Genomic DNA, 13,473 nt, shown 5'->3' with positions numbered 1-13,473 from the left:
CCTAGTGATTCTTCCTAGTTGCTATTATTATCAAAAGCCCATACATGGAGAAACTGAAAAATGGGTTTAAATTATTCTTCATGTTCATAAAAACTAAGAAAAAGATAATGCAGATTTGTTCCCAAGAAGGCCAGTCTTATGCTTAAGTTCAAAAAGTTAGACACAGTCTTTTCCAAGAGTGTCCAATTGTGTAATGAGTTCATTCATTTTCTTTCTTACTGCAACACAGCAGGCTTAGTAAAAGTAGTCAAGAATTCAGCAAAGGCAAGGTTGTGCTTGACCCTGCAGGAGATGCAGGCCTGAACTCATAGCTCAATACTTGGTCTTGATCACATCTGGGACACCACCATTGACTTAAGTGCCAGTACATGGAGCTTGCTTTACAAGATCCATGTTTTTTGTTTGTTTATTTGTTTGTTTACTTGCTTTTCGAGACAGGGTTTCTCTGTGTAGTTTTGGTGCCTGTTCTGGATCTTGCTCTGTAGACCAGGCTGGCCTCGAACTCACAGAGATCCGCCTGCCTCTGCCTCCTGAGTTCTGGGACTAAAGGCATGCACCACAGCTGCCTGGCCTGTTATGTGTTCTTTAATACTTTTATCATACAGATGATACCAATAGTACTTTTACTATTATTATTTTGCGTGCGTGCGTGCATGTGTTTACTTGCATGTATCTAAGTGCACCACATTCTTGCCTGGTTCCCTAAGTGGATAGAATGGGGAGTACAGATAGTTTTGAGCTGCCATGTGGGTGCTGGGTCCTCTATAAGAACAGTAACCACTCTTAACCACTGAGCCGTCTCTCCAGCCCCTTATTATGATTATTTTATTAAAATTTAACATCATTATTTTTAAAACCTCATTTCTTATCAATTACTTGTATAATCGTTTCTCCTTTTTTACATATGTTTTTCTCTTGAGTTGTAGTGAAAGTGGGAAAATCTGTTTTTATCAAAATTTTAAACAATTCCCCTTCTCATGGTAGGTTTTCAGTGTTTGAGCTCTGTTATGATGGTAGGTTTTCAGTGTTTGAGCTCTGTTATGCCTACCAGGGACATGCCATCATGCAGAAGCTGTGTTTCTGAGACGTATCCCAAAAGCCTGCTAAGCCCCACTGCATTCTGGAGCATGGGGACAAATCATAGGGAAAGAGAAGGAAGCAAACATTTAAAGGCATGTGAGTGAGGTTCCCTGTCCTGAGATATCTCCGTTTAATGCTTACTCAGGAGTGGCCTCCTATGGTAAATTGAAAACGGAATGGAAAATAAATGCTTGGCTGAGGTAACAGACTGTAAAGCACTAATAGCTAATCACCAGTTAGGCTCCGGCTTGCCCTGTGTCATCTTTCAGTGCTCTCAGAGCACTGTGGGACGCTGATTGGCTGAACTACATCTTAACAGTGGTAAGTGGAGGACGAAGAGATGAAATGAAAATACACTGACAGGAGAAAAATACACAACAGGCCCTGTAATATACCAAATGTATGTGCATGCATGCATATTCATGGGACTAGATATATGTGTGATGGGTGTGTGTCTGCACATAGATACAGGCTTGTGTTAAGTGTACAGAGAAGGAAAATCCTATTTACAAGAGCAGAAATTGCATTTTATAAATACCTCTTGTTCTTTTACAGTCACCTCTGAATACACATTTTTCTAATAAGTTACACCCCTGCTGATTTTTACTAATTTTCTCTAACACATTAGATGTTTTTAAGAAAATTGATTTAAATAACTGAACACCAAATGTGAAAATGAAAGCTGGTAGTGCCATCTGCTGGACACTTACATACATTAAGCAAAAATGTAATCGTTTTAGACTACAGATAAGCCATGGTTTTAGATGTAGGATGAAAAAATAATTTTTTAAGTATAGTAACTTTAAAATAATTAACAAGTTTTGGATGTAGTTCTTTATCTGACATACACAAAGCCCTGTTGGACCTCCAGAACCAGAAAAGAAATGTCAGAGTAAATATTAATAATAACATCTGTGAATTTTTGAATTATTAAATGTTTTAAATAGTACATTTAGATCCATGCATGTGGAGCTGTTAGCTATTACATATACCTCTCACACAAACATAACACATATGTCATAACATTTAAATTTTTAAACTTATTTTCATGAAGGCAATGTTCAATGTTTATGGTTAAAATGTAGTTGTTCAATTATGTTAATGAAATGAAATCCTGTTAACATATGTATCACAGGTACTACATTTCCCAAGTAGACTATAAACTCCTTGAAGAAAACAAAACAAAAAAAGAAATTATGAATTTACTTTCAATGAAAAGTATAATGTTCTCTTTTTAAATAGCATGAGTCCAAACTATCAGTCACGTAAGACACTGTATCTTAATCATGTCTCACCTGCTGGGCATCTGCTACAGTTTGGGGGTGCTCTTAATTAGTGTGATAATCTTAGATGATTTCTCCTGTCTTCAATCTATATATCTTTAACATCATGGACTCTTGATGGTATCCATTTACCCATATGGTAAAAGGAACACACAATAATTTCTATCTGTGTGTCTTTTTTTTTTCCTGCAATTGAGGAAGGATATATAGGCCATATCTGTTATTTTCAGGACTCACAGTCATTCATCATTCTGCACACATCCCACCCTTGGTCTGCCGCATGCAGATTTCCCAAAGCTCCATTCCCCCCTTTATCTTGGGGCAAGCTGTCAGTTTCCTTCTATATCTGCTACCTGGGCTTGGAAAAGTAGCGCTCACCCAACCCTCCTCTCATACAGCCCATTTCTGTGTGCCTAGATTTTGTAAAGCCAAGTCATGAAGAAGATGAAGTAGTCTTCTAGCTTCTGGTTTCTTGGGGATGGGAGAGAGCGCAACACAACAGAGAAATAAATTTGTGAGGACCTGTGCTAATTCCAGAGATTTCTCTGAATCGCATTCATATCAGTTGTTCACTATTTTGCTATGATGTCTTATAGTTCACACTTTTTATTTCCTTTAAAGTGTAAATCCTTAATCACTGAGCTGACCTCTTTATCACTGGAATCTCGGTGTTTCTTGAATTGAATGCACTTATGGAAATAGCTCAATGACATTATATAGTGACAAAAATGATTCCCATACAGAAAAAATCTAAATTTCAATATTATTTTTTACAATACTTCATTTTCTGAATATATAATTGAAATCTGTGATTTTGCCAACCTTGTTAATCAATAGCAATATGTCAATCCAAATTTAAAGGCTAGAAATAAATTTCACAAATTTTACAGTTGCTGGCTCATTTACAGTAATACTATATAATGTAATATGTATTTTCACTTATTATTCATGGTAGAACATTGTCACATATTAAAAATGGATTTAAGTATTAAAGCATCAGATGCAAAAAAAAAGTATGTGCTATTGATGGTTTCATTACCAGTATTTTGGTTCCAGATATCGATTTCATTTTAAAGATAGTGTCTTGAAACAATGAGATGTGAGAACATTCTAAGAGGAGTTTGTATTGAGGAAGGTCGTTAAGGTTGTTTTAAGAGACCAATTTGTGAGAGTATCACAGGTTATGGAGCAGTGTTGAGGGCATGGGCAAAATGAATCATTTCCCTTTCTTACATCCATCTATCCTCTCTCCTTTCCTTTCTTCTTTCTTGGTTTCCTTTGATAATAGAAAGTCGGTGAGCTCGATGGGGACCTAAGTTGCTTTTTCAGTACTGAATAAGGGATTTACCTGCAACTAAAGGAAGAAATGTCAGAAGAAAGCAATTTGAAGGTGTAAGAAATTTTCAGCCAGAGAAATGTCATGATCTTCCCCCTCTCATTCTATTCCCCTCTCGGATGTTTACAACACTTCTATGAAAATGGCCCTGTTCTGAAACCATTGCTCTAACACATATGAGACAAGTAAAAATGGATATGGGCAGCCTAGGGCCAGTGAACAGAAGGCCTTAATAAAATACAAGTATTGCCATTGGAGTGGTCTCCTGAGCTTTTGTGGGAGGGACTTGGGAAAGAGCTATCCTGATCCTTTATGTATCCACTCTGGGAAAAGAAACTGCATCCTGGTGGTTGTCTTCCTTGGAACTACTCTCACTTCTCCGAGGGAGAAAGTAAGACTTTAGAGACCTTGACCTCACAGATCAATGGAAAAAAAAAACTCCTCTCTCTAGTAAAACAGCTGTGTGTGTCCACTAATACAAGAGCAAATAATATTTGCCTACTTGTCATGACCTAAGAGACCACACAGTATAAGAAGCAAAAGTATTTACAATAGTGGACCCTAGGATCTTAAACCATCAAGATTAGAGTTGTAGTTTTGCAAAGAAAACAGTATCTTGAAGTCAGTTTGGTAAAAAGGGAGTTTGAGGGTAAATGCTATGGAGGAATGAGACTGTAATGAAAGTATCCCGAAGAAGCAGCAATTATAGTGTAATGAAAGTATTACTGAGAATCTGAAGTTTCTTGGAATGGGATTATCACCATTGTCTTTGCTTTTTTCATCATCAGAGTTTGTTCATATATTTCCATTGAACTTCACCAAAGTTTATACTGCTTGGTAAATTCACACTTCTGTGATTCCAGAAATGCTTTAAGTTGGAAGTTGAATCCACATTTATTGTCACCTTTTATGTGAGCTCAGGAGAGAGGAGATCTTAAGAAGGTGAATTTAGAATGATATGTTAACATAGAAAGTGAAAGTAAAGTCAAAGACAGATGTTAGTTTTCCTGTCAGTAAAGTGGAAATGGTGCTGTCTATTTCACATTATTGTAGAGTTAAATGTATGTATTCCTTCTGAAAACTAATTAAATGGATGATCGGTTCCTTTGCACATGTCAATATCATTAAATGCATTCACCTCTGCAATTCTATTGAGCTCATTTTCTATTTAGTGATATTTGATGAGTTAGAAAGGAGCTTTTCCTTTTTTATATGAAATGTTTCACACACACAATCACAACACAATCTCATATATATGAGAGAGAGAGAGAGAGAGAGAGAGAGAGAGAGAGAGAGAGAGAGAGAGAGAGAGAGAGAGAGAACTAGAACAAATATCATGAACTAATTTCTCCTCAGCTTTAAACAAAATATCTCAAATACCCTTGAGGTACAGAATGTTCTACATACTTTGAGCTTCATATATGAATTCAAACAATGTGAGATGGAAAATAGAGGGAGACTCAATATCAGTCCTATACAGCTGCTTTAATGTGCATGATGGAGAAATTTACACATGTATCTGTATGATACCACCCATGTGCACACAAATTATATGCGTATATGTTTATGTATAGTTGTCCATTAGGTTAAACCATATATTTGTCTTAAAACATCCTCTATCATGATATGTTTTAATCTACTTGTCAATTATAAGAAAAGGTATAAAAATTGGAAGATTAGTTTCTCTGTTCTTTGTATTTTATGAAGTTCAAAATTGTTATGTAAAACATTAAATTCATGCTTTTAAATAATAGGTTATTTTTATTGTCATTAGGAGTGTGTGTGTGTGCGTGTGTGCATGTGCGCGTGTGCGTGTGCGTGTGCGTGTGCGTGTGTGTGTGTGTGTGTGTGTGTGTGTTTTGGTTGTTTTATTGAGATGAGGTCTTGCCTTATAACGGAGGCTGGCCTTAAACTCAATCTTCATGTTTCATCCCTCAGCATATAGTGAGCACAGCTGTGAGTGAACCCCTCTGCCTTGTTGTAGAATATTTTAAGGTGTGTTACTTTTGTTTATGTTGCATTTGCTTAACTGTGAAGTTGTGTTACTTTGCCCATCTAAGACACATGATGGTCTAATAAAGAGCTGAATGGTCAATAGTGAGGCAGGAGAAAGGATAAGCAGGGCTGGCAGGCAGAGAGAGTAAATAGAAGGAGACATCTGTGAGTGGGAGAAGAAGGAACAAGAACAAGGAGGGGAGGACATCTGGGGCCAGCTACCCAGCTACACAACCAGTAACAGGGTAAGAAAGAAAGGTATACAGAAATAGAGAAAGGCAAAAGTCCAGAGTCAAAAGACAGAAGGGATAATTTAAGTTAAGAAAGGCTGGCAAGAAACAAGCCAAGGTAAGGCCGAGCATTTATAATTAAGAATAAGGCTCTGTGTGTGATTCATTTGGGAGCTGGGTGGTGCCCCCCACCAAAGGAGCAAAAACAAACACAACACTGCCTGGCTTAGTAATGGTTTTTGAATTAAATATTATACTGTATTTTATTTAGTCAGGTTTTTGGTTTTTGGTTTTGGGATTTTTTCTTTTTTGCTTTTTTACTCTTTCCATGAAATATCTTTTTTTTCTGTTATTTCAAGAATTCTGTCCATCTTTGTGTTTAATGGAAGTAACCCACCTCATTAGAAATCACAAGTCGTGTTATGTTTGAGTCTATCTTGAGTCTGTCTTTTCTAAGCCTCATTTAACTAGAATTTTAACAATCCAACATGAACATTTTTGTCTGATACTCATGCTACACTGCATTCCAGTTATGATTCCTAATGAGTTCATTGTCTCTGTCACCTCCTACTACAGTTACTAACCATTCTTTCTCTGTAGTTCTGTGTTTTCATCTTTAAGTTAAATCTTTTGTCTTTTTTTCTAATTTCATACTTTTCCACCACTGAGTTGGATATCATACATTTTATTTCAAGTGTTTCTGTTGTCTGCCTAACTAAAGCATTTGCTTTCACTGTATAACAATTACAACTGAAGTTGTTGGTCACCAAGCCTCAGTGCCTGTACCTAGATAGATCTCTGCATTTGAGTTATGCTACCTTGTCAAATATTGTTTCTATTTCATTTTCTTTTTCATGGATTTTTCACACTTTATTTCCTGATCCAGCATACATTTTAAGTCATGTTAAAATATTTTTACCAGTACTTATGATTTTATACAAGTAAGTGAGGGTCTTTTTTTTTTGCAGACATTTTGTCTTCAGTATGAACTCACTTATAAATTACATGTGTTTCTCCTCAGAATGGACTATGAAAAATGTAGCAATATTTAATTTTGTATACACACATATATAAGATGCATATTGGCTATTATCAAAAAGGTATATGTCTTCATTATTTGCTGAACTGTACATCTCTTATATTTACTCTTTGGTTGGAGACAGGTGTCATATACAGAAATAGTAATGATGCACTATTAAGAAATATGAAGTGACTCATGAGTGAACCCATGGAATTCCGCATATTGCAGTAGGAAAAGGGTTTAATCTAAATGGCCAGAGCATCCTATGTTACGTATTGTACAAAAATTTCCTCTGAGGGCTTGATGTGTGTTTCAGTTTTAGAGTGCATATTTAGTATGCACAAGGCCCTGGGTTGAATCTCAAGAACCATGCATGCATATACTAAAAACAGAATAAAAAGCTACAATTCAGAGATTAGAGGCCCTTTGGATTAGTCCTAACAAAATGTATAATTCCTGTGTTTAAATTTTAAAATTCCAAGATGATTTGGTTTGAAAACCATTATATCTTCCCATAAAACAAATCCTAAATAAAGAATTGACAGACTGGACCACTAGCCAACTATAGCTTGCTGTCTGTCTTTTTATAAATAAAATATTTATTAGACTGTATCCACACTCATTTGTTTCCATTCTATCTATGGTTACTTTCCTGTCAGAACAGTGTGGGTGGGTAGTTACAACAAATGCTATATGGCTCATAAAATGAAAATATTTACTATCTGACCTTTTACTGAAAAGTTAACCGACACCCATACTAAATCATACTCTATGTTATAGAATAAATTTATAAGAAAATTCTTCTTTAGCCTGACTTCTGAAATACTTTTGATTCCTTCATTGATTTTACTTTGTGGCCCTAACAGTAAAGACTTAGGGACTAGATAAGTTTTTATTCTTGATTTCTTTTATGCTTAGAGTTTATTTCTGTTTATTTGATTGGAGTTATTTCTTTTCTTCCATCCCTGACAGTCATCTCATTTAATAGAAAGTATAAGACTCCCAGGGCTACTTTGCATACATCTTTTGAAATGATGGTCATCCCTAGTTGTTTCCTACTAACTTGAACTTCAATTGATGGTAAAGTATAAAATAGTTTATGTACCAAACAGTTCATCAATGAATCAACTAGGTATTTGTGCATTTTTTTAAAAAAATATCACATACATTATTCTTTTAGAAAACAAAATTTTCTGGCTTTTCAATAGGGAATGGTGTCAACGTAGTATTCAACTATGTTATGTGGGAGTTTATACACATTTGCTTTAAGTATGGATTAAATAGAAAAAGTATCAGTTGGCAAAAGAAGAAAGTAATGATTCATGTTCTGTTCAAGAGCTGTTAGTGGTTAAAAAGAAGCACAGAGCATAACCAAATCCCAGTACAGAAGCAATACTGAACATGGCCCTGACTCACCACCTTCTATGTTTGGGGAGTGCAGCTCTCACAGTCACCTTATGTGGAGTGTAGCATGAACTGCCAGAATTAACAATGCCATCTGTGCATTCTGTGTTTGAGGGGGCACTCGTGTCCTGCCCATTCGCTCTAACACACAGGTGACTTTGATCAGCCATTTCCCAGCATTGTCTCCTGGTGAGATGGCCCAAGACTGTTGACTTGGCTTAGTGCAACACTCCTTGTTCTCATTTAAAGTGTGGAGAAATCCTTAATGTAGGAGACTCACTGTAGTTTGGAGAGTTTTGTTCCAATAGATCTGCTTACAGCAATTTAAGATTGAGGACTTGAACTGATGTATTGAGGGATTTGAATCTTACTGTAAATGTTCTTATGGGGAAGGGCTTGCCTTAGCAGTCCTGGTTGATGCAAAACAGACCTGTAAAAGTAGGCGCTCTTGATCAAGACCAAGACAGATCAGAGTATGTAGATTGATTATGTTTTCAGCTTGGTGGGAAAAGTAGATTTGCGTGTGCTGCTTTTCCTCAAACACCTGAATTTTATTTTTCTTTAGGAAAAATGGTTGACTTTTCTGTCTTCCTTCATTTACTTAGTTCATTCTCTTGTCTCTTTTGCCCAGGAGATTGCATCAACAGTTTGAAAGCTATAAGGAGCAAGTGAGAAAAATCGGAGAGGAAGCAAGGCGTTACCAGGGCGAGCACAAAGACGATGCCCCGACATGTGGAATCTGTCATAAGACAAAGTTCGCTGATGGATGTGGCCATCTTTGCTCGTATTGTCGCACCAAGTTCTGTGCACGCTGTGGAGGCCGTGTGTCTCTGCGATCGAACAATGTGAGTGTCCTGTGAACACACCAGGTGCCCAAGAGCTGAAGAAAGCCAACGCATTGGCAAGCATGTAAACCCTTGCATGGTCTGAGACTAAAGCATGCATGTGATATGCACAGGAATACGTGCTTTTGTGTTTTTTATTTTTATAAGATCCAAAAAACAGTGGAACAGTGATGAACATAACAATAAATAAGGTACTTTGCCTATGTGGAGCTTTATATATGATTCCCATTACAAGCCAAAAGAATGCCCATCCAAAGCATTTATTTTTTGAATTAAATATAAACTTAGTATCACTAAGGATTATAGAATCATTGAAAATAACTGTAATATATTAAGCAATGGTTAACTCCCATGATAGTAATTTCAGATTTACTATCAAGCCAAAGGATCAGTGCCACTTTCATCTCATGAGAAGTATTTAGGGATTTAAGGAACATATAATAAGCCATTTTTAAATGCTAGGGTTATGAGATGTATTTTCACCTGCAGAAATTTTCTAATTTTGCTGAAATGAGAGCATGGTATTTTGCTCTACCATAGTTAGCACAAATATTTTGTGCTAAAGATTCTGAATAAAACATAAATAAATTCTGGTGTAGCAGAACCCAACATTACAATTTGTGAAATTCAAGACCCATTTTAGCAATTATTTACTCTAAAATACATTTCAGTGTTATAGACTTCTCACATTACCTGTGTTAGGACAGTAGAATTATTTGTAGAGAACTCCAAATGAATATTTTGGTTGAGATCTGTAGTATAGTATTGAACAATTGTGATGATCACTGCCTTAAAAATTTCCTAGTATTCAGTCCAAGCATTTATCATGTTGTTTAACTATGTGCATAATGTGATATAAATATATTTTAAACCATTAAAACTTTAACCACTCTTGAAATTCTTCTCATTTGGAAAAATCAGTTGAGGTTGAGAACAAACTTCTCAGCTGACGATGTATTAATTAGTTGGTTGTCTGAATTTCAGTAGGATATTCTAGACTCTCTTCCAGGGAATTAAGACAGTGAAGTATAATAAGTACATGTTATAGTTTAATGTAAGACCAGTGTCATCTCTAAACAAGAGTTTCCTTAGCTATAAAACAAGGAATAGTAGTATCTTTCATACTTGTTATGAGAGTGAAATAAAAAGAATTTAAGCCAATGTCACATGAGAGAGTTCATAAGATGTGTTTGTTAATCCCTCCTCCAATCTTTAGTGTTTGTAAGTACGTCCTTTGGGATGGATTTTTGCAGGTGGGCCCTGGAGGTGATTACAATACGTAACAGTCTGAAAGTTGCTGGCAGTGGCGGATTGTGTACATCAGCTGAGGGTTAGTGTTGGCTGAGTACCTGCAGCTGCTGAAGCTGTTAACTTCCCATTACAGGGTTGAGGCAAGCCAACTGTCACACTGTTGACTGCTGGTATATTGAAGTTGTTAGGGTCAAAGTCAGGTTGTAGAGAGAAAACTGAGCTAGGAAGTTCTTTTTATTCTTTGAAGCAGATACTAATGCCTGTTTTTGTTCATTTCTCTTATACTAAAATTAACCCCACTTGAAAAAATATTTAAAGAAATAAAATTAAAGAAGGTCCAGCTTAAAATTATGTCTTCTGTGTAAGAACAAAACAGTATATAAACCTGTTTTCTCTTATGATAAAATATTGAAATACATACAAATAAATGCCATTTTTACTGCTATGTAATAAGTCATGCCTAAAATATTTATATTTCTCCTATTTTTAATCCATGACACTTTTCATTATTAGATATTTTTCTAAATTTGGTCTCCAACCATGTTCAGTGTAATTTAATAGAATTTTAGTATCATTCTATGTGTTTAATAAAGTATTTTCAGTAATAGGAGGAAGCATGTGGCAAGTTGACATTTCTTTCTGAAGATTTCCTTTTTTTTTTGCCTTTAAGATACTGTTTTCTCTCTGAAGCAATTCTCTATTGATTGATACCAACTTTGGGATCTTTCTGCCTCAGCCTCCTGAGTGTTAGGATTACAGATATGTTTCAGGATGCCTGATACCAAAGAAAACTTTAAAAGTAGAACTAGTCTAAAGTCTAAAACTCAGGAAAGTGGGCCCAGTTCTTGCATCCAGCATGTGCTTTATGTGTTTTAACACTTTGAAGAAATGTATTTGTTGTGTTGACATCGCTGTATTAATGTGTGGCTCATTCTTGTTTCTCTCTTTTTCTTTCTCTCCCTGCTCTGCTTCATTGGATGTTTTCCCAAAGGAGGACAAAGTGGTTAGAATCCATGCTTTCTTTTCTATGATTTGATATACTGTATTTCTGTGAACTCGATTAAGTGACAGTTGCTTATAATTCTGTTAATCACAACATTTCACAATGCAACTTTATAATTGGAAGAGCTCATCCCTAGTTGTCATGAGAATGAAACTGAGATGAACATCTGAGAACCCAACGGAATCTTACATTTGTGTATAGAGTTTGGAGAGACTGAATTCATAGAAACAGTGAGATTTTGATATAATTACCAGCCTTAGCTTTAGGAGTCTGGTGATTATTCTCTTCCAGGAACACTAAACTCTAATGGACTTTCATTTCTGAATAACTCTTAGGTGTCAAGGCTGGTGATTTGAAACTTCACTGCAGAAGGAGACAAGGTATACAGATTGGGTAGAGACAAGAGATAAGATTCTAACCAAATATAAGTCAAATCCAAATGTTACTTTTCTATGGAACACATGACATTCGAGTTGTCATGCTGAGCCACATTTTGCCACTTTACTCACTCTTGTGCATAACGATTGCTTTTTGAGAGATCATTTTTAACTCTTACTAATTGCAGAAACCACAAAGGCTCTTAGTATTTGGGAAGTGGGGTTCAAGTGGCATCTTCTATCAACATCTCTTCTCTGTACTCTGTATACCTTCCTCTGGTGTACATCATTACTTCCTCAGGGCTCATTAATTCCCCCAGGTGAAGATGAGGCAATGGATATTTTGTGTTAAATGTATCATTTCAGCTGCCTCTGTTAATATCTTTCAAATTTCAATGAAAATATTGCAGTACATGATGACCAAGCTTGACATTAAACTGAATATTAATCTGTGATTTCAAACTTCATGCACCTTTCTGGAGATCAATTTTCTACGCAAAAGAATCAAGGTTGAAAATTTATACAGATTTTCACTGAATGTTGCCTGTGTTATTGGTGTGTGGGATCACTGCCTTAATGAGTGATACATCTCATTAAACAAAATAAATGGATAATAATACACATAGGATTTAATAAATAGTATCACTTTGGACAAGTCAACATTTGGAATGTGGACTTTAAGTCAGAGAATAAAAGGGTAAATTTATAATGGTAATGTTGTTCAGACTTGATGTAAGACCAGCTACTCCTGCAGTCCTGGGCAGGAGCATCATCTGTTTGCTTGTCTTGCCACAATGGACGGTAGGTTGTTTGGACTTGCTGTGCTTATTATGATTGTTGCCTGCATAATGATAATCCAGGCAGACTTTGTGCTTGCAATGGAAATACTGTAAAATACAATCACTTTACACTTTTTCTCCTCACTTCAATTGGAAAGTATGCATCAATTAATGTGTTTAAACTACTTGGTCAACATTTCTCCAAACACTTTTTAGCCCATGAGGCACTTCAGTGAATCAATGCTTCCGTCTAAGGAAATTAACACCAGATTTTGTTCTCAGGCATGCTAAAGAGAATAATAGAATAACTGAGTATTTTTAAAAGACTTGTTTAATTTTGTAACTCTGTGTGTGTGTGTGTGTGTGTGTGTGTGTGTGTGTGTGTGTGTGTGTACACATATGCGTGTATGCACATATATACAAGGGAACCAAAAGAAGCCAGAAGAGAGCATCAGATTCCACTTGGAGCTGGAGTTATATACAGCTGTGAGCTTCTTGATGTGGATGCTAGGGACTGAGCTCTAGTCTGTGTAAAAGCAGAAAGCATTCTTAACTACTGGACTAGCTCTCATGTCCCAGGATAATTGAGTATTGAACTGAGTGTTTGGATTCCAGCCCTTTCCTAATTCTCTAGAGCATGTTTATTTTGGCAGAGAGACAGAGACAGAGACAGACAGAGGCACGGAGTCAGAGAGAATAGGTAAAAGAGTGAATAAAACTTACCCTAAACCAGTCTTCATCAGAATGATAATGCTGAATTCTACTTGGTCTAATAAACTGGCTAAAATGTGATTTAAAGATTAGAGAAAACCTAAGGCTATCTAGTATGCATCTATGCATATTTCTTAATTAAGTCTAGCTAAATGTTA

At 36.0% G+C, this 13,473-nt stretch overlaps 1 protein-coding gene across 21 annotated transcripts in view; it reads left to right on the top strand.

Moving 5' to 3' along the window:
- The window catches only part of Rims1 (regulating synaptic membrane exocytosis 1), a 480,632-nt gene that overhangs the window by 197,878 nt on the left and 269,281 nt on the right, over nt 1–13,473 (top strand). For 20 of the 21 annotated variants that reach the window (XM_076557944.1, XM_076557939.1, XM_076557934.1 and 17 more), the window contains 2 exons: nt 8,981–9,194; nt 11,437–11,448. In XM_076557944.1, coding sequence (XP_076414059.1) covers nt 8,981–9,194; nt 11,437–11,448 — 226 coding nt within the window. The remainder of the gene's footprint in view (nt 1–8,980; nt 9,195–11,436; nt 11,449–13,473) is intronic. The other variant, XM_076557945.1, reaches the window with a different exon arrangement.

This window comes from Peromyscus maniculatus, chromosome 21 (genome assembly GCF_049852395.1).
Source record: "Peromyscus maniculatus bairdii isolate BWxNUB_F1_BW_parent chromosome 21, HU_Pman_BW_mat_3.1, whole genome shotgun sequence".
NCBI classification, from domain to species: Eukaryota; Metazoa; Chordata; class Mammalia; order Rodentia; family Cricetidae; genus Peromyscus; species Peromyscus maniculatus.
This window is presented reverse-complemented; position numbering and strand designations above follow the sequence as displayed.